At 39.3% G+C, this 20,271-nt stretch overlaps 1 protein-coding gene across 1 annotated transcript in view; it reads right to left on the bottom strand.

The window, feature by feature from the left end:
• GRAMD1C (GRAM domain containing 1C) overlaps positions 1-20,271 on the bottom strand; it is a 116,399-nt gene that overhangs the window by 63,030 nt on the left and 33,098 nt on the right. Inside the window, exons 3-5 of the mRNA XM_006161821.3 lie at positions 19,564-19,648; positions 3,816-3,919; positions 3,183-3,278 (exon numbers count right to left, since the gene is read on the bottom strand). Coding sequence (XP_006161883.1) covers positions 3,183-3,278; positions 3,816-3,919; positions 19,564-19,648 — 285 coding nt within the window. The remainder of the gene's footprint in view (positions 1-3,182; positions 3,279-3,815; positions 3,920-19,563; positions 19,649-20,271) is intronic.

Genomic DNA, 20,271 nt, shown 5'->3' with positions numbered 1-20,271 from the left:
TAGGTGCTACTTTATAGGATGCGTAAAGTTAGACTTGTGCTCATGGAAATGTGTGTGTCACATGTGTTTGCTAGGAGGGTATTTGGATTGATGAGGGTCTTTGGTGATTCAATAAAATGTGGGGGGAAAATGGTATAGAAATAGATAACAGAGACAGTGTGGGAGGAGAACAGGAGGTGGCAGAGGGTAAGAGAGGGAACCAAGGATGGGGGAGAAAAAGCAAAACATACAGAAAACAAGAAATGGAAGATCATTTGCTGACAATAGCATGTTTGTTGATGTGCTTGATTGAGACAATATACAGTGTACTCTGGATGGAAAATCTCATTTTGTATGCTGTAATGATGTACAGTGAATGAATGCAAATAAATAAATTGAAATTAAAAAAAGAAAAATAATAAAATAAAATAAAATTAAGACTAAATGAATTTTAGTTCTCTTCCCTCCCTGAACAGTTCATCCCTGAAGCTGCTGGTGCATCAGAGAAAAGTAGGCATCTACAGCAAGGGTGAGGGTTAGGGCACAGGGTGTCAGACCCAGGAAAGAATGAAGAGGTCACCCACAAAGAAAGGTATTCCCACACGGAAGGTCAGGGCCCAAGTGTGTGAGGAAGGTCTCTACATATGAAAGAAATGTGGAACACGTAAGAAACCACAAGTTCAGGGACCAGCAGTTAGTGTAATGGCTATATCGCTGGACTCCCATGTAGTCGACTGCGGTTCAAATCCTGGATCCAGTGGCTTAAACTCACATAGAAAGGAAGATGCTGGATGTGTGTGCGTGCGTGCCCAAGATCCCGAGAGGAGAGTGGAGAAGAAGGGATTGTGGCGTGGCCATTCCCCCAGGGGGTGATTTCTCGCTTTCTGTCTCTGTCTCTCTCTGTCTTTCTGGTGAGTGCACACATCCTATAGCAAAAACCTCTAAAAAAAAAAAAAAAAGAAACCACAAGTTTATACTGATATAAGTAAATGAGTGAAGAAAGTTAAAGTTTGGTGAGAATGGTGAATTCACATAGTTTCAAAGTACTTTACCACAAAATACTTATTACAAAATAAAACACACTAACTTTATATGAAGGCCTGGCAGACAGCACTTTAATTAAATGGTCACGTCAGGCCCAGCCATGGTGGGGCAGTGGGAGAGCATTGCTGTGTGATATCAGAGCCATAGGGAGGGCCAGGTTTGAATCCCGGGTTGGCCTGAACGTGCCAGTCATTCCCACAGGCACACCCTTGATCCTGGCTGACTGAAGGTCGGTGGTGGGGTTTTGAGGCAGGGAGGATCACAACATACAAGGTCCTATTATGGTACAAGTCCGTCTGTCTGTCTATCTGTCTGACTCATGAAAGGCAGGAAGGGAGAAGGAAAGATGATTTAAGTAAATATCACCAATAATGGTACAAATTGAAATCACGTGCTGCCTGACAGGATGTGATGGAAAGAACAGAGCACAGCTTCCATGCATTTCTTCCAAAATACATCAGCTAAACTTTATCACAGAGAAACATCAATCACAAACTGAGACATAAACTACAAAATAACTGATATGTAATTTTTAAGTGTCAAGGGCAAAAATCAAGAAAAAGGAAAGACTAAGGGACTTTTCTAAGAAATTAGAGAGCATGAGGACCACCTGCAGGTGGCATGTGGTTAAAGGTGCTGGACATCCCACTTGGCTGACTACAGTTCAAGTCCCGGACTTGACAGCTTGCTTTCTCACTCTCTCTCTCTCTCTCTGTCTCTCTATCTCTGTGTGTGTGTGTGTGTGTGTGTGTGTCTTGCTGTGGTCAAATTAAAGTAATAATAATAATAACAATAATGATAAATAAAATAAAGGAAATAATTCTTTAAAAAGAAATTGTAGGTCATAATAATATGTAATTCTGAACTGACTCTATTTTAGGTAAAGAACATTATCTGAACTGCTGGGTAGATTGAACAGGGTCTGAGGCTTGAACAATGGTAACAGATCAATGTCCTTTTCTTGATTTTGACGTTTATACTGTGGTTGTGTGGTAGAATGCCTTTGATGGAGATGCATGCTAGAAGGCATCAGGGTGACAAACAGCTCAGTGGGAAAAGATCTTTGTACCATACTTGGAAGTGTTCTATGAGGGATGTAACTGCTTTAAAATGAAATAAAACCTAAAGTGCATCTAAAGGAAACTTTATAACATTAAAAGGTATAATTACAAAGATTTAATGTCTTTGTACTGTTTATCTCTCCTCTCCCTTCTCCCTTTCTTTCTTTTTTCTTTTCTTTTTAAGAGACTTTCGCTGTAGGGCACATGTGCTTCCTGGAGAGACAGAAAGTAAGAAATCACCCCCTGGTGTGTGGGGGACAGGGGAGGGGTTTGGCCACACTGTAATCCCTTCACCTCCATTCTCCTCCTGGGATTTTGGGCATGTAAGCACACACCAGCGTGAGGTTTAAGTCACCAGGTCCAGAGCTCCAACCACGGTATAATACATGGGAGTCCAGCAACATAACCATTCTGCCATCTGCTGGTCCCCCGTTCTCTTTTTTCTATATTTACTTCTTTCCATCCTCCTTTCTGTCTTTCTCCCTCCCATTCATTCTCTTCCATAGTTTCTTTTCTTCCCTTCTTTCTTTCTCGGCATTATGCTTTAATGTCACACACAGAGCCCTAACCAGTTTTCTAGGAGAGTACAGAAAGATTCTTCCTATCACATCATGAAGAAACAACAGATGTTGTAGGAGGAAAACAGAAATGCCGGTAGTTAAAGATCACTGCCATTCTAAAAGATGATGATGACGATGTGTTTATTTGTATGCTTCCCAAATTTCCATTTACCAGAACCACTTGTTTTTATTAGTTATTATTGTGCAGATAATACCAACTAACAACAATCACAGAATTTTTAGGGGATTTAGAAAGAGTAAGGGCATCTTGCCTATGTGTACCCCACCTATGTTTACAATGAAGAAGTGAAAAGTATGGGTGAGTTCTCTGTAAACTATAAAGTACAAAGTAAGTCAGCAACCTTCTACTGTTAATTTCCAATAACAAAACGCACAGAAATCTAGTATTAAATACAATGATCTTTACCAGATATCCCTAACTACAAGAAGAATTACCTATATTCCCAACACTAATGATTGGCATGAGGCGGATTTTCTTCACATTATGTGGTACGGCAAAAATAGCAAAGCTTTTCACCTTTTCACCCTCTGTGATGATCTGGATAGCATTTGGGATGAGTCGGGCAGTCTTCTCCTTGGTCATGAAGGTTATGTTCTTTAAAGCAATTGAGATCTAAACACACAAAGGAATTAAAAAATTATAAAACACAGTCTTCAAAAACATACACAACACAAAATACCAAGTATTAAGTCAACTTAACCCAGAATGCTAGCTCACTTGAAAAACATGGAGTTGATAAACACACACTTGCATTCTAAGAAAAACAGTAGCAGTATTTCCCCCCACCAGCTCCTATATCTAACATTAGCACAAAGTGTAAAAACACAGGTGGGTACTCGTGGTCCATATTAACACAGAAACACGCAAACAGAATTCAAACAGTTCTATCACATAAGGCATGGTTTTGGCAGCCACAGATGCATGTTCAAGCTCTTTCCAGCCTGGAATCTCTAACTGTATTAGAACAAGTGGAGTTGACTGTATTAAGTTGGAAAAATATATTACACACTTACACAAAAGACACCCATATGTATCTATACACAAAATTTACCACAGAAGCATTGAAACTACATTGTGTTTAGTACGACTGTATATATTTCTATCACTTAATTATTTGTATCAACCAATCAAATGCAAAATATAGCTTACTGTAGTTTCCCATCTGAAGATGTTGCTATAGAAACACAGCCAGTTTTCTGAAAGGTAGAGTCGTCCCTGAAGCAAAATGTCCCTCTGAAGAGCACAAGCATAATCTATACATGCAAAAATAAGAAACAGCTTATTCACCAAGATCTCACGCCTGAATAAACTTTATACGATATCAACACGTGGAAAGTCGCCATTGTTTGTGTAACCCTGTCACAACATTCACACGTAGTCTTTGGATACCGCATCCCAGGTACTTTGCTGTGTACTAGAATGACAAAAAAATGACTTTTGCCCTCATGGAATATGGTAGAGCGGGAAGGCAGACAGTAAACAAATGGACGCACAAGTAGGTAAGACAACGATGGAAGTGCAGATGAAGCTGTGAGAACACAGAACAAGGGCTATGCAAGTAGGGAGGTGGGGGGGAAGCGTGTGTCACAAAGAACTCCTGCGGAAAATGACCTTTAAACGAAGATCCGGCATCAATAAAGGTTCAGCTTTTTTTAGGATTACGAGGGAACAGCGTGCAGTGAAAAAGAAACAAACATGGCGCATTTCAGGACCTAAAAGAAGATGGGTCTCTGGGCTGGAGAGCTGGAGAGCCTAGATCGTGTGAGGCCTTACAAGCCACGGGAGACTGGACTTTATGAGAAACCACTGACTGCCTTCTAGTGGAAGGGACATAATCAAATGTACATTATTAAAGATGACTTTTTTTTTTTTTTAAGGAGATTTTTACTATTGGGTGCATGTGCTTGCCAGAGAGATAGATAGAAAGTAGGAAATTATTCCCCAGGGAGATGGTCATACCACAGTCCCTTCTCCAGTGTCCTCTCGGGATTTGGGACACATGCGCACATGCATCTGGTGTGTGTGTCGAGGCACCGGGTCCAGGACTCAAACTGGTCAACTATGTAGGAGTCCAGCAATGTAATCATTATGCTATCTGCTGGTCCCAAAGGTTACTTTATTCACATTGTAAGAATAAACTCCAATAAATCAGTTGGAAATCTAGGGAAAAGTTCATGGTGGCTCAGACCAGAAGGTAAGAGTACTAAGACACAGAGTGTTTCAATTTGGAGATATTTAAGAGATAGTATTGATAAGGCTTTGCTGGGGTTTCTGTCTGTCTGTTTTAATTTGGCCAGAGGGCATGCACATTTGCCAGAGAAAGAGAGAAAGAAAGTGAGAAAGCACCCCCTGTGGGGGACATTCACGCCCCCTTCCCTTCTCCATTTCTCCTTTCAGGATTTTGGACATGGATGTACATGCATACAGCGTATTCTTCAAGCAGCAAGGTCCAGGACTCAGACAGTGGAGTCAGCTTTGTGGCATCCAGCCTCTGCAACCACCATGCCACTGGCTGGCCAGGAATGGATGATTGATAAGATGGGGGTCAGATATGACTCAGAAAACGATAAACATTTTAAGTTCATCTCAAAGTTGATCTGCTCCACTTCAGCACTAAAAGTCAGCAAAGTTAAGTCTCCTGGTAAATGTCACTGCCTAACAAACATGTTAACACCACGCTTCTAAGATTAAGATCTAGCTCTGTGGCTAATGTAAACGGTATTGCTAAAGTTGTTCATGTAAGACATAGAGGCCTGCTGCAAGGAGCTTTAGCTGAAGTACTAAATTTTAAAATGGTGTCATTAGCCATTTTAGGGAAAAACTGCATAAACCTCAAAATACTTAAACTCAGCCTCAGTCAGGTTAAGTGGCTAAACAAATATAAAAAAATGAGCAAAGTAATTCAGTCTTTTACAACGCTTCCTTCAGCAAAATAAAACTGAGATGCCAGAAAACAAGAATCCCTAGTAGATAATTAAGCAGATTAAGTTAGTCATTTACTCATATGCATCTCTAACACCAGGACTGGGCTAAAGGTTACTTTGAAGCGTCCTGACATTTTTATCAGAACCAGTAAAACGTTTCTTCCATACAATGCTTCTCAACTTCAGATCAGAAATAGCTGATAAATATATTACAACACGAATTGGTAGGCCCCACTTCCAGAGTTCCTGATTAAGTAGCTCTGGGGTGAGGTCAAGAGTCTAACTGTCTCAGGACCAGTGGGTGGTGTGGTGGTTGATACTGGACACTCCCACATGATTGGGTTCGAATATCAGACCTGTGGCTTGCTTTCTCACTTTCCTTCTCTCTCTCTGTATGCCTCTCTCTGGTCACATTAGAACAAATGAATGAATAAATAAAATTAAATAAATAATTCTTTAAAAAAAAAAAAAAAAGAGTCTACAAGCTCCCTCTCGCAAGCTCTTGTGTGATTGTTATGGACTGGCCCCATGGCCTAGTGGTTAAGGGAGCTAGATCCCACATAGATGGCCACAGTTCAAATCCCAGCTCAAGCAACGTGAAAAAACACACTGGACATGAGTGCGTACTCAAAATCTCAAAAAAACTGGAGAATGGAGAAAGGACTGCAGCATAACAATGCCCCCTTGAAGGGTGCTTTCCTCTCCCTCTCTCTTCTCTGTCTTGTCATCACTATTTCTCCTGGTGAAAGTACACATCCCCTGGCAAATTAAAAAAAAAAAAAAAAAAAAAAAGAACCACTGCATTATTTTACATTAACTACATTTAAGGCTATATTCACCACTAAGATTATTTTAACTGAAGACTATTTGATACACATTGGCAGACTTTTCATTGGTTTTAAAAAATAGTTTTTCTAAAATGGTATGTTTTACCACAATAAACTTGTACCTCAATAAAGTTGATTTTTTTAGAGGTTTTTGCTATAGGGCACGTGAGCTTGCCAGAAAGACTGAGAGAGACAGATAGAAAGCGAGAAGTCACCCCCCAGGGTGGATGGCCACACCGCCATCCCTTCTCCTCCAGTCTCCTCTTGGGATCTTGGGCACGCACGCACACGCGCCTGGTGTGAGTTTAAGCCGCCGGGTCCAAGACTCAAACTGCAGTCAACTACATGGGAGTCCAGCAACATAGCCATTACACCAACGGCTGGTCCCTAAAGTTAATTTAAAAAAAAAAAAATGACTTCCTCACCTACATGTCTTATGCAAAAAAATGGAAGATTTTTCTTTAAAGAAAAGGAATTCAACTCTTTCTTTTCTCCCAGTTTCTCTACTAGTAAACAAACATGTACCACAATAATAATCAGCATTTCAGGAGGCAATAGTCTACCTCGTTCGAGACATACTAACAATCTGATTCATCTAGAATAAAATAAGAAAACAACATATGTCAAAAGTTACTTCATGGACTTTATAGCTTTGGAATTGGTTCCTAGAAACAGTAGTAATTGGTTACTAGAAAGACAAAAAATGAAGGAAATCATGCAAGCAACTTAGGTAATTCTGATGCCTGTATTAATATCAACTTACTACTCATTACATGACTAATAGCAGCACGAATAAATGGATCCCACTCCTAAAGATTATTTTAGTAACTATAACTAGTTACAGTACAAAGTGCTTGGGAGTACAGTTGGAGTGAATCAGAACTACATAGTTATGCTTCGAGAGTAAGCTCGCAAGGTAAGTATTACACACATATTTAAATAAATAAGATATACTGGTTAGAGACCAGCAGATGGCATAATGGTTACATTCCACATATTGGACTCTGTTTTGAGTCCCAGACCTGGTAGCTTAAACACACTGGGCATGTGTGCATAAGTGCCCAAAATCCCAAGAGGAGAATGGAGAAGGGATTGCAGCGTGACCATTTCCCTTGGAGAGTGATTTCTCACTTTCTATCTCTCTGTCTCGCTTACCCACCCTATCAAAAAGCTCTCTTTTAAAAAAAAAAAAAGATACTGTTTAGTTTTACCAAAGAATTTAGGTCTATCTATCCATAAGAAAAGTGACAATGAAGAGTATTTTTTTAAACAATCATATCTTTGTTTAAAGAAGTCAAAATCATGGGACCATAGGTGGTGTAATGGCTATATCATTGGACTCCCATGCAGTAGACCACAGTCTGAGTCCCGGACCGGGTGGCTTAAACTCATGCCGGGCACCTGTGCGTGTGTGCCTAAGATCCCAAGAGGAGAATGGAGGAGAAGGAGTTGAGGCTTGGCCATCCCCTCTAGGGGCTGATTTCTCACTTTCTGTCTCTCCGATTCACTCTTTCTGGCGAGTGCACATGCCCTATAGCAAAAACCTCTCAAAAAAAAAAAAAAAAAAAAAAAAGAGAGAGAGAGAGAGAGAGAGAAGTCAAAATCATATACTTTGTATATCTCAAATTGTTTCTTTCTAACAACAATCATAAATAAAATTATGTACTTTGTATATGTCAAAGCATTACTTTGTAGTAGCAATCATCTTTGAGAGTCCAATAATGCTGACATTGCTTAAAATAAGTAAATAAATCATAAAATAAAATAAAAGTTATTTGAAACATTTTTAGGATTCTTTCCACACTTAGTGTTTAAGTAACAAAAAAAAAAAACATTCTCATGTTTTTATATTTTATGTTGATTTTTGTTATTTTGTTTGGTTTCTACTATAGAGTTGCAGCATAGCCATCCCCCCGGGAGGGGGGGGGGGATTTCTTGCTTTCTGTCTCTCTGTCTCTCTGTCGAGCGTACACATCCTATAGCAAAAACCTCTCAAAAAAAAAAAAAAAAAGTGAACTGGAGTGAACAGAAAGTTCGGACCACAAAAGTTAGATCAAGTACCTGAGACTGAGCTGATGAAATAGAATTTTTTGGCTTTTGACTAAAACAATACTGATCTTTTTCTATGCTTTGCAGTCCAGAGATAAGGATATTTTTCTTCTCTTGAATTGTCAACAGATCCAGGTAACTATTTGAACAGAATTCTAACCTGCTTCCTGGCTTTAACTCTTAAGCAAAGTTCTCTTAATGTTTTTTTTATTTTGATTTATTAAAGCTAAAACTGGCTTTATTAAATATTAAAATACCTATTTTATATTAAAATACCTATTTAATAAAAACAGTAAGGTATATAGCCTCAGCTAGGTGCTATATTATAATATATTCATTCTACTCACAGTTTCAGCCTAAAGTCAAACATTTGTTCACAGATATTTATATATCAGCTGAACTCGCTATTGGAAGTAGTTAGATCAATTAAGATATTTTGTTAACCAATAAAATGTGGGACAAAAAAAAAAAAAAAGGCAACGGAAAGCAACTGCAGATACCAGAGACAGAGAGAGAGGTGGGTGGGGTATGGCAGAGGGTGAGAAATAAGAAATGGAAAATTATTTGTGAGAACATGTATGACTAAGCCACTGTACAGTGTATTCTGGATGGGAAACTGCATCTTGCATGCTGTGATGATATTCAGTGAGTGAATACAAAATAAATATATTTTTCTTAAATGAACTGGAGTGAACAACAAATGGTATGGTGGTTATGTCGCTGGGTTGCTACATGGCTGACTGCAGTTTGAGTCCTGGACCCAGTGGCTTGAAACTCATGCTGGGGGCATCTGCATATGTGCTCAAAATCCCAAGAGAATGGAAGAGAATGGATTATGGCATGGCCATGCCCCCCCCGCAGGTGATTTCTATTAATTTTTTTTAAGAGGTTTTTGCTATAGGGCACGTGCGCTAGCCAGAAAGACAGAGAAACAGAAAGCGAGAAATCACCCCCCGAGGGGGATGGCCATTCCACAATCCCTTCTCCTCCATTCTCCTCTCGGGATTGTGAGCATGTGTGCACACATGTCCAGCGATATAGCCATTACAGTAACTGCTGGTTCCCCAGCAGGTGATTTCTTTCTTTCTGTCTCTGTCTCTCTCGTGAGCACATGCATCCTATAACAAAATCTCTCCTAAAAAAAAAATTAAAAAATTAGCAATTAAATTAAAATTAAATTTAAAATATTTGAAAAGTGGGGGAACAGCAGTTAATGTAATGGCTATGTCACTGAACTCCCATGTAGTCGACCACAGTTCAAGTCCCGGACCCGGTGGCTTAAACTCACGCCAGGCGCGTGTGCATGTGTGCCCAAGATCCTGAGAGGAGAATGGAGGAGAAGGGATTGCGGTGTGGCCATCCCCCCTGGGGAGGTGATCTCTCGCTTTTTATCTTTCTGTCTCTCTCTGTCTTTCTGGCGAGCGCATGCACCCTATAGCAAAAACCTCTCTAAAAAAAAAAAAAAAAATTAAAAAGTGAACTGGAATTACCATATCAGAAAAGTACAAATTCTAAGCCAGTATTACCTGAAATTGTGTAGTATTCATTTTTTAAAGATGTTCTTATATTACTTTATGATATGTCCTCCCTGATCATTTAAACAAGCAAGCAAACAAAACCCATTCTTTAACCAATTGTCAGTGTACCTCATTAGGGAAGATTTATATTTGTAACTCCAGCATTTATTGTTTAACATAAACTACCCCTGTATACAAATTGTTTTTTACAGAAGAAAAATAAAGTTAACACTATGATTTAAAGTTAAGAAAAAAAGATAGAAAGTTTATGTTTTCCTTTGAATTCAACTAATTAGCTAACACTGATGATCACCTAATTACCGAGTAAATTTGGGATGAACTATATGTGACAAATGGTGGTATTGGTCCTCTCATTGAGGACTAATAGGACTAATTACCATTTCTTTAGAATACTATGTAATGGGTTGCATCTGATTAGCTACTTAACAGATAGGTTTCCTTCTGTTTTTGCTATCTTTTCTGCAAACTGCTTTTGAAACATATCAGATTCTGGTTTAATGCTTATAAATAATAGGGACCAGCAGTTGGTATAACGGTTATGTCGCTGGACTCCCATGTAGTTGACCGCAGTTTAAGTCCCGGACCCAGTGGCTTAAACTCACGTCGAGCACGTGTGCGTGCGTGCCCAAGATCCTGAGAGGAGAATGGAGGAGAAGGGATTGCGGCGTGACCATCCCCCCTGGGGGGTGATTTCTTGCTTTCTGTCTCTCCGTCTCTCTTTCTGGAGAGCTCACGCGCACTATAGCAAAAACTTCTTCGAAATAAAAAATTTTAAAAATGCTTATAAATAACAAAACTTTTCTTTCTCGTCTGCTTGTATTGGAGAGGTTACCTAAACTGGTAGGAAATTTTTTAAATTTAATTCTATTTCCCCGATACATTATCCAGCTTGTACATCCACCTCGTTCACTCAGGTAATCAGAGAAGTTAAAAAAGTGTTTTGAGCAATGGTGGCACTAAACGGCACAGTCTCCCGAGCTAAATATGTCCAAAGAGGTAAGCAAATTTGGAAGTACAAATACTGTTCTTTTATTAAAAAATAAGTACATAGAGAATCTGATCCAGGTTGGAAAAAGTACTAGACATGTATTTATTTCCCCCTCTCTAAAATTCTTTTGAGATGACAGGAAAGACGCAGGAGAGGTTAATTTCACAACAGTGCTGAGGGGTGACTGTGGCTGTGGGTGGGCGGCGCGATGCGGGCCAGCTCTGCGCAGGCGTCCTGGCGTGGCTCTCGTGGTCGGCTCCCTCCTGGTGCCAACCTGGCTACTGGAATCCCCAGTAATAAAGTGAAGCGCTCAGAGCTCCCAGCACTGACCTTCAGAGTAGGAGTAAAGCCCTCCTACGATCCCTTATAAGGCCATTGCGCTTGGCACGGTGCTGTTCTGATTGGCTCCCGCCTGCTGTCAGGCTATGTCAGCAAAGGCGGGCAGACCCGGCTGCTCCAGTCCTGATCACGGGCATTCTGGTGTCCCTGCTGGGAGTTCACCACCTGCGCATGCCCACTACGCATCCCGATGTCCACTCTCCTCTCATCCTGAGCAGAGACATGGAACTGCACCCGGCTTAAAGATACTGAGCAAAAACTACAGCTCGGGGCTAGGAAACTCTTAGTCTGCAGATGTTGAAAGATACTAGGTTTTATGGATCCATCCCTTAGGACATGCTCTGCATTTATCTCGTGGCCCTGGCAAAGGCTCCCAGTAAGTTTTTCCACATGAATTTGTACCCTGAAAGATTGGCTGTGTTCACTGTCTGGGGAAGCGGGAGGTTATGCTGTAGCGGGAAGGACTACCACCACCACCCTTGTTAGAGTTGAGAGTTTCTTTGAAATAATTTTCATTGTTAATTTGTTCTTGTAGCAAACGAAATACTGCAGTGTATCTCATTTCTTATTACCAAGGAATGTATTTTTCCATTACCTAAGTGTCTTATCCCCTGCATTTAACTCTACATATTGTACTGGAAGACCCTGGTTTAAAAAAAAAAAAAAAAAAAGGCAAACGTCAGCAGGAGTCCATTGATAATATTTTTTACTTGCTTTTTTACTGACAGCAACCAAGAATTTTTAAAACTGCAGAGGAAGGTTTCAAAACTTAAGCACTTTCTCTGTTTACTAATCCTTAGCCAGCTCTGTTCCACCTCACCGGTGGGTTGGCTAGCATATGGTTTGGGTCATTCTGTCCTTCAGAGATGAAGATGCTCTACGTCATGCCTTCAAAGACTGCACTTTTTTGGCTAATGCAAGTAAGTGCTTATTACTTAAGAGCTTGTAACCTTGTTGCCAGCGCCTCGTATGATGGGGTCTTTCCGCTTAAGATTGCAGGACTGAGCCTAGATCCCTAGAGGACCTGACTGCCTTAGGATTCCATTCCTAGCTTGCAAAAAGTAATTTGTAGTCACAAGAAATTAAAATACCAAATCCAAAAAAAAAAAAAGAAAGAAAAATGCTGAGGGGTAGCAGATGGAAAGTTTTCATAAATTTTTGGAAGACAGAATATGGATACCAATGTATAAATAAGAATATGGAGAAGGCCTTGGCTCAAAAAATATAAAAATATACAGAAGACTGCAGTAGAGATAAAGCCGTTCCTCTCTGTCTGCACACTTAGCATCAGCAGGTACAAAGAAATGTGGTTAGAACAGAGACCACCGATGGCTTCCTTATGGCGAGGTCAGCCACACACGCCACCTCCTCCAACAGTGACGTCATTTCCTCCCATCTCCAATGTACGAAAAATGTAAGCTATGAGACCACAAGCCTAGGGGAGGCCACAGCCCCTGATGTAAATCTAAGTACCCCAAAGTTAAGGTCTCATTTTGGCATTTAAGGTGGGAATCCACCCCCTTCTTTCTCTTTGCAAAAGGTGAAGATGTGTCCGTCAACATGCCTCCTCACTTCCCACGCAGACAGGGGAGAGTTCTCTGGGGTACATGGAGGCATACGCTTACAAAGCAACCTACTCTGTTCAATCCATCTAGTCTTTTATTCATCCGGAGGACAACCACAGACAATACAGTCCTATTTTCTTGGTACACGTTTTCTCTCCCCTACCCGCCTCCACCCACCCCAACCCCCACCACCTGGCCCAATTTATTTCAAGGTTAAAATAACTCCAAAAACAAATTAGGGAAAAAATTGTTTTCCTATTGCATAATCAGAGACCATCTGTTCCCTGAAAGTTCAGTAAAACTATCTGTGAAAACATCTGGGCATAAGGCTTTTTGTTGGATAGACTTGTAAAGAAATAGAATTCCTTTAAGGATTATAGGAAGTTAAAGAAGTAACAAATACTTCTCTGAGTGCATTGAAATACTTTCCAGCTCCATTTCCAGCTCCCAGCAGTTCATGTCACCTCCCTTCCAGAGCCTTACTTTGCCTATACTCATGGTAGACCACAGTGCTGGGAATTAACGTACACCCATACTCCGTCCAAGGCTACCGGACATCACAGCAATATTCAGCTTGAGAGCCTGTATACTTTTTTCAGTGCCATCATTACCCGAAACGTTTTTTAACTTCTCTAATTACCTGAGTGAACAGGGTGGCTGTGCAAGCTGGCGTAGGGTGGGAGTGGTGGGTGGGGGAGAGAAAGCATGCGTACTGAGAGACTATGAACTGTATCATCTCATGACTGTCCTTCATATAAACCCCTCGAGTATCTTTATCACTGTTCAGCATCAAATGTCTGGCTTATTAGCATATACACAGTAGAAAGAGGTTTTCATTGATAAAATTGGTGGTTTGTGCATCAGCATACTGGATGCCAGACATGGGCTTACATTGATAAAATCAGCTTTATCAATATGTATGCATTGGTTAAGATATTTTAGAGATCCTCTTCACCATGGTATGTACAAAGTACAAAAACCCAGCAAGGCTTTCAACTTTTAAGTATGCACTTCATTTCCTAGATCGGAGCTTCTCAAACTTACATCAATTTCCTATCAATTACCTGAGGATGCTAGAATTCTTCTGGCATGTTTGTGCCTTATCCCGTTAATTTAATTATTCACACATGTATTTATACCAATATGTGTATTCTTCACATTATATCCAATATTATCATTACTTTGTCGTTCAAGTTATCTAACTTTGGCCACTGAACTCTTTCGAGGTGGCTCCGGCGCCGTTTGGGGGTTTGCTCGGTTTTCTTTTTTACTTTCTGGCACTACGAGATGTTCCAAATTTGCTCATCTTGCATTTTTCACTGTCCCAGCCATAGACTGGGCCATTTCCTTAAGGAGCTCTTGTTTCTTTCATTGGACAATAGTGTTTGGAACCCAGGATCTGGGCCCTGGCTGTGCTCATTGCTATTAGGGGGTCATTGTTTCAAGGCCCTCTCCGCAGTCAGTCAGGGAAGAGATGTAAATATAGTAGCCCATCCTTGAACACAGTTACAACACTCATCAGTAGCAGTTTGTTTCTTTTGTCGTAGTCAGCATTCCATCCTGGGATCTCCTGATATCCAAGTTGCTTTTCACATTTTTAAACAACAAAGTTCCCCCTGTAAAGGTCTAACAAATATACGGCATTATGGAACCACTACTGAAGTACTACACAGAATCATTCCATAACCCTAAAATGTCCTCTGTGTAGCAGTGCTTCCCTTCACACCGCAGTAACCACAGAGCTGGTTCCCATTCCTTTGGTTTAGACTTTTCTAGGATCGAATATAAAGGGAGTAATACTGTATGTAGGTTTGGGGGTTAGTTTGTTGTTGTTGTTTTTCACTTAGAAAGATGCATTTGAGATTCATTTGGCTTGCTATGTAGCTTGTTCCTTTTTACTGCTGAATAGTATTCCTTTGTATAGATGTACCAGTTTATTCGTTCACCTGTTGAATGACATCTTGGTTATTTCCAATCTACCATACAAAGTGGTTATATCAACTTACATTCCCACAACTAATGGATGAGAGCTCCTGCTGGTCTGCTCATGACCATTTGGTATCGTCAGGTTTTCAATTGGTGGGTTGTTTTTTAATTTTAGCAATTCTATTGAAAGCAGGTGTGTAGTTTATGTAACTGTGCTTTTTTTTTTTTTTTTTTTTTTTTTTTTTTTTTATTGGCGTTTTTCGTTTTCAAAAAGCACGGGTCATGCGTTTGCCAGAAAGACGGAGAGAGACAGAGAGATAGAAAGCAAAAAATCACCCTCCAGGGGGGATGGCCATGCCACAATCCCTTCTCCTCCATTCTCCTCTCAGGATCTTGGGCATGCACACACATGTGCCCGGCGTGAGTTTAAGCCACCGGGTCCAGGACTTGAACTGCGGTCAGCTACATGGGAGTTCAGCGACATAGCCATTACGCTAACTGTTGGTCCCAACTGTGGTTTTTTTTAGGGTTTTTTTGAGAGGTTTTCACTATAGGGCACGTGTGCTCGCCAGACAGACAGAGAGAGACAGAGAGACAGAAAGCGAGAAATCACCCCCCGGCGTGAGATTTAAGCCACCGGGTCCGGGACGCGAACCGCGGTCGACTACGTGGGAGTCCAGCGACATAGCCATTACACTAACTGCTGGTTCCCCAACTGTGCTTTTAATCTGCATTTCTTATGACAATTGATGCTGAGCATCTTTTCATGTACTTATTTACGATCCCCATATCTTCTTTGGTAAAGTGTCTGTTTACCTATTTTTTTTTTTAATTTAGTTGTTTGTGTTCTTATTATTGACTTATAAGAATAGTTATACTCTGAATTCAAGCTTTAATTTTAAAATCAGTTACATCATTGTTGAATAATTTTTATATTATGTGGCTTATATTTATAATCTCTTAAAAATATCCATTTTATAAATACAATTTTCTTTTTATTCATGGTAGAGTGCTTGTGCACACATATAACAGGGAGAGAGAGAGAGAAATGGGTGCGCACTCTCCATAAGCATCGTATACCAAGAGCCTCCTACTCCAGTCCTCCAGGTCCTCATATCTCAGGCACTCACACACAAGGCCCGCGACTTAGCAGGATCTTCTGCTTGGAAAAAATTTAATTTTTATAAAGCTCACTTTACTGTTTTTTTAAAAAATGATTCATGCTTATGGTGTTCCATCTAAAAACTCACAACCCAATCCAAGTTATAAAGATTTTCCCTAGGAAAACACATATATTATTCTTCTAGAAACTTTATGGTTTTATGTATATAATAAGTTCTATGATCCATTTTGAGTTCATTTCTACATAAAGTGTTAGGATTATGCATTGAGGGTCATTTCTTTTCTATATGGACATCTAGTTGTTCCAACATCTTTTATGAAATAAACTATTCTTTCTCCATTGAATAGCCTTTGCACCTTTGTTAAAAATAATTTCACATATTAATATTTATGTGAATTTACATTTGAGGTTTTTTCCTGTTCCATTGACCTGTTCATCATTTTGCAAATCCACTATCTTGATTACTATAATTTTGTAATAAATCTTAAAATCTAGTAGTATGTGTCCTATAGCATTGCTCCTTTTCAGAAATTACTTGGCCATTCTAGTTTCTTTTCCATATAAATTTTGGAATCAGTTTGTCAATATCTATGAAAAAGCTTATGGAGATTTTGATTGGAGAGAATCAAGATCTTAACCAAGTCGAGTGTTCCAATCCGTAAACATCTACTCAGGTGCTCTTTTACTTCTTTTATCAGTGTTTTCATTTCCAGCATACAGAGCCTGCACATTTGCTAGATTTTAGACTCAAGCATTTTGTTTGTGGGTAAATGGTGTTTTAAAATTCAAATTCTAATTGCTTACTACTGGTATGTGGGAATATGATTATTTCCTTTTTATAAACTTTCAATCCTATGCATTTGTTAAGTTCACTCATTAATCCTAGAAGTTTGATAGATGATCTGAAATGCTCTACATAACTAATTATGTCTTCTTCCAAGAAAGTTTTTTTTTTTCTCCAATCTGTTCAATCCTATGCATTTGTTAAGTTCACTCATTAATCCTAGAAGTTTGATAGATGATCTGAAATGCTCTACATAACTAATTATGTCTTCTTCCAGAAAGTTTTTTTTTTTTCTCCAATCTGTATGCCTTTGTTTCCCTCTCTAGTTTTATTTCACTTATTGAACATTTAACTTACAGGAAAATATTCAGTAGTAAGAGAAGACGCCTTAGCCTTGTTCCTAACTTAAAGTAGACAACATTCGCTCTCTCTTCATGAACTTTGATCTTAGTTGCAGGTTTTTCAAAGATGCGTTTTAAGTAGTTAGAAAAACTACTTCCCTTTACTCCTAGCTTGCTGAGACTATCTGCTTACAAACGGAAATCAAATTTTGCCAACTGCTATCTCTGAATCATTGCAATGATTCTATGGGTCTTTGTATTTAGTGTGCCAATATGGTAAATTACATTGGTTGGTTTTGAGTGTTAAACCAGTCTTGCATTCCTGGAATAAATAAGGTCATAATCTATTACTAAAGATTGCTAAATCTCATTTGCTAATATTTTGTGTAGGCCTTTCATGTCTACATTCATGAGAGATATGGATCTGTAGTTTTCTTGTAATGTTTTTGTCTGGTTTGGGTATCATGGTATTACTAATCATAAAATGAGTTAGGACATGACTTCTTATTTTCTGGAAGAGATAGTACTAATTATTTTTTAAATGTCTGTTAGAATTCACCACTGAAACCATGTAGGCTCAAGATGTTCTTTTTTGGAAGATTTTAAACTACTAACACAATTTCTTTAGTAGGCATAGGGCTATCTCAGGCTGTTTCTTCTTGCGCAAATTTTGGTAGTTTATGTCTTTCAAAGGATATCTCCATCTTCTCTAAGTTGTTGTTCATAGTCTTGTTCACAGTATTTTTTTTTTATTATCTTTATGATACCCATGGGATCAGTCGGTAATCTGTGTCTTCTATCTTCATTCTTGGTCAACCAGGATACCAATTTATCATATTTATTGATCTTAAATAATGGTTTCATTGATTTTCTCTATTTTTTTCTGTTTTAAATTTCATTGATTTATGTTGCAATCTTTATTCTTTCTTTATTTACATTTGTTTTAGGTTTAACTTCTTTCTACAGTTTTATGAAGTGTAAGTTTAGGGTACTAATTTTACTTCCTTTTTGTTTCCTAATATGTGCATTTAATGTTATAAATGTTCTTCTCTATACTACATTAGTTGCACGCCACAAATCATTATTTTGTGTATTTCATTTTCATTTAGTTCAACTCTATATCATACTGCTGACCATATTCTGATTCTTTTAATTCTCTGCATCCTTGAATACTGCAATCGTTCTTTCTTCTGGATTTTTACACTCTCTCTTTTTTAATTTGCTATAGGGCATGTGCGCTCACCGGAGAGAGAGACACTGAGCGGGAAAGTGAGAAAGCACACCCCAGGGTGATGGCCACACCAGTCCTTTGTCCATTCCTTCAAGATTTTGGACATGCACACATACGTGCCTGGCATGTTTTTCAAGCCCCCAAGTCCAAGACTCAAACCCCACAGTTAGCCACGTAGGATCTGGCCATCCTAACCACCATGCCACCAGTTGGCCCTTTCACACACTCTTTAGCCTTTCCTTCTAAATCTTTTACTAATTCTCTTCTACTGATGTCATAATTCTTTTTCACTATTCTCTTAACTCTACATGTGATCCATGAGCTCATCTACTCTCCTGATTTTTTTTTTTAGTTTAGTTTTTTTTTTTTTTTTCCATAGGACACATATACTCACCAGAGAGAGAGAGAAAGTGAGAAATCACAGTTCCCCAGGGAATGGCCATGCCACAATTCCTTCTCCATCGGCCTCCTGGGATTTGGGGCATCCACACATATGTGCAGCTGAGTTTTTCAAGCTGCCATGTACAAGACTTGAACCGCAGAGCAGCCATTTGGGAATCTAGCACCTTAACCACCATGCCTCCTGCTGGCCCTTCTGATTTTAAGTGACACTGGTGTTCATTTATTCAATCATTCATTCATCAACCCGTCAACTCTCCACCCACCATCAAGTACCTATTATAAGTCCAATACTGCCTAGGTCTCAGGATGACAGCAGCAAAAACTACACATAACGGGTCTGTAAATATAAGCTAGAAGAAAGAACAAGGCACTTATTGGAACACAGAGCAGTGACACTAAAAGTGATCATTAAACTAACAACATTGATACCCATCGTAATGTTGGATGAGAGTTCCATAGAGACCTTTCTGTGTCATACATAGGCTCTTTGGATGCTGGATCATGGGAACATCCTGAAAATACTAAAAGAGAGGCCACCATGAAGTTAATATCTACTGAACAAGTTGAAATCATCCTTTCAAAACCATATGAAACAAGCACCAGAACTATGACAAATCATGTATTAGTTCTGTTATCTTAGTTAGTACTTAACATTCTTATTACTCAGAAACCACTCCTCCCCAGACTGCAACTCAGTTTTACATTGTCTTAACTGTGAACAGTAAGAGACTATTTATTTTGGAAGCTATGTTCTGTCCACCCCAATGTTTTATTTTTCCTGGATATGTTGTCACCCACCAGTCTTGTTTTGATAATGAGGTAATAAAACCGGGTTTTTTTGCACATTTCTGTCCTTTTACCTGCTATCAGCTTCTCTGTATCAGGTAGATGCGTGAACTGTCTTTTGTATTCTTCATTCTTGTCTTTGTAGGTGGAATTTGAAATCTGCAATAATAAAAAGATGAAATTTTTATTGAATTGCACTGTCTTAGAAAAGACATACTTACAGGGTAAAATGTGATTTTTTTTTAAGTACATAAATACAATGTGTATGACCAAATCAGCATAACTACATGTCCATCATCTTGAAATATACAATAAATGACTATTAACTACTAGTTCATCAGAAAAATCATGACATATTTTTCCATAGTTTTCTACGCAAAAATGTGTCATGACTCGGGACCAGCAGTTAGAGTAATGGCTATGTCGCTGGATTCCCATGTAGTCGACCGTGGTTCGCGTCCCATACCCGGTGGCTTAAAACTCATGCCAGGCACATGTGCGCGTGTGCCCAAGATCCCGAGAGGAGAATGGAGGAGAAGGGATTGCGGTGTGGTCATCCCCCCTGGGGGGTGATTTCTCGCGTTCTGTCTCTGTCTCTGTCTGTCTGGCGAGCGCACACGCCCTAGAGCAAAAACCTCTCCAAAAAAAAAATAAAGTATCATGACTTTTCCAAGAACTCAGTATATTACCCTACCATGCTATTGAACAATAGAAGTTATTTCTCTTTTCTAACTCTAATTTTGTAACCATTAAATGACATCTCCCTGGCACCACACTCTCCT

This window comes from Tupaia chinensis, unplaced genomic scaffold (assembly GCF_000334495.1).
Source record: "Tupaia chinensis unplaced genomic scaffold, TupChi_1.0 Scaffold139218_1, whole genome shotgun sequence".
Taxonomy (NCBI): domain Eukaryota; kingdom Metazoa; phylum Chordata; class Mammalia; order Scandentia; family Tupaiidae; genus Tupaia; species Tupaia belangeri.
Note: the sequence above shows the minus strand (reverse complement) of the source record. Positions and strands in the feature narration are given on the sequence as shown.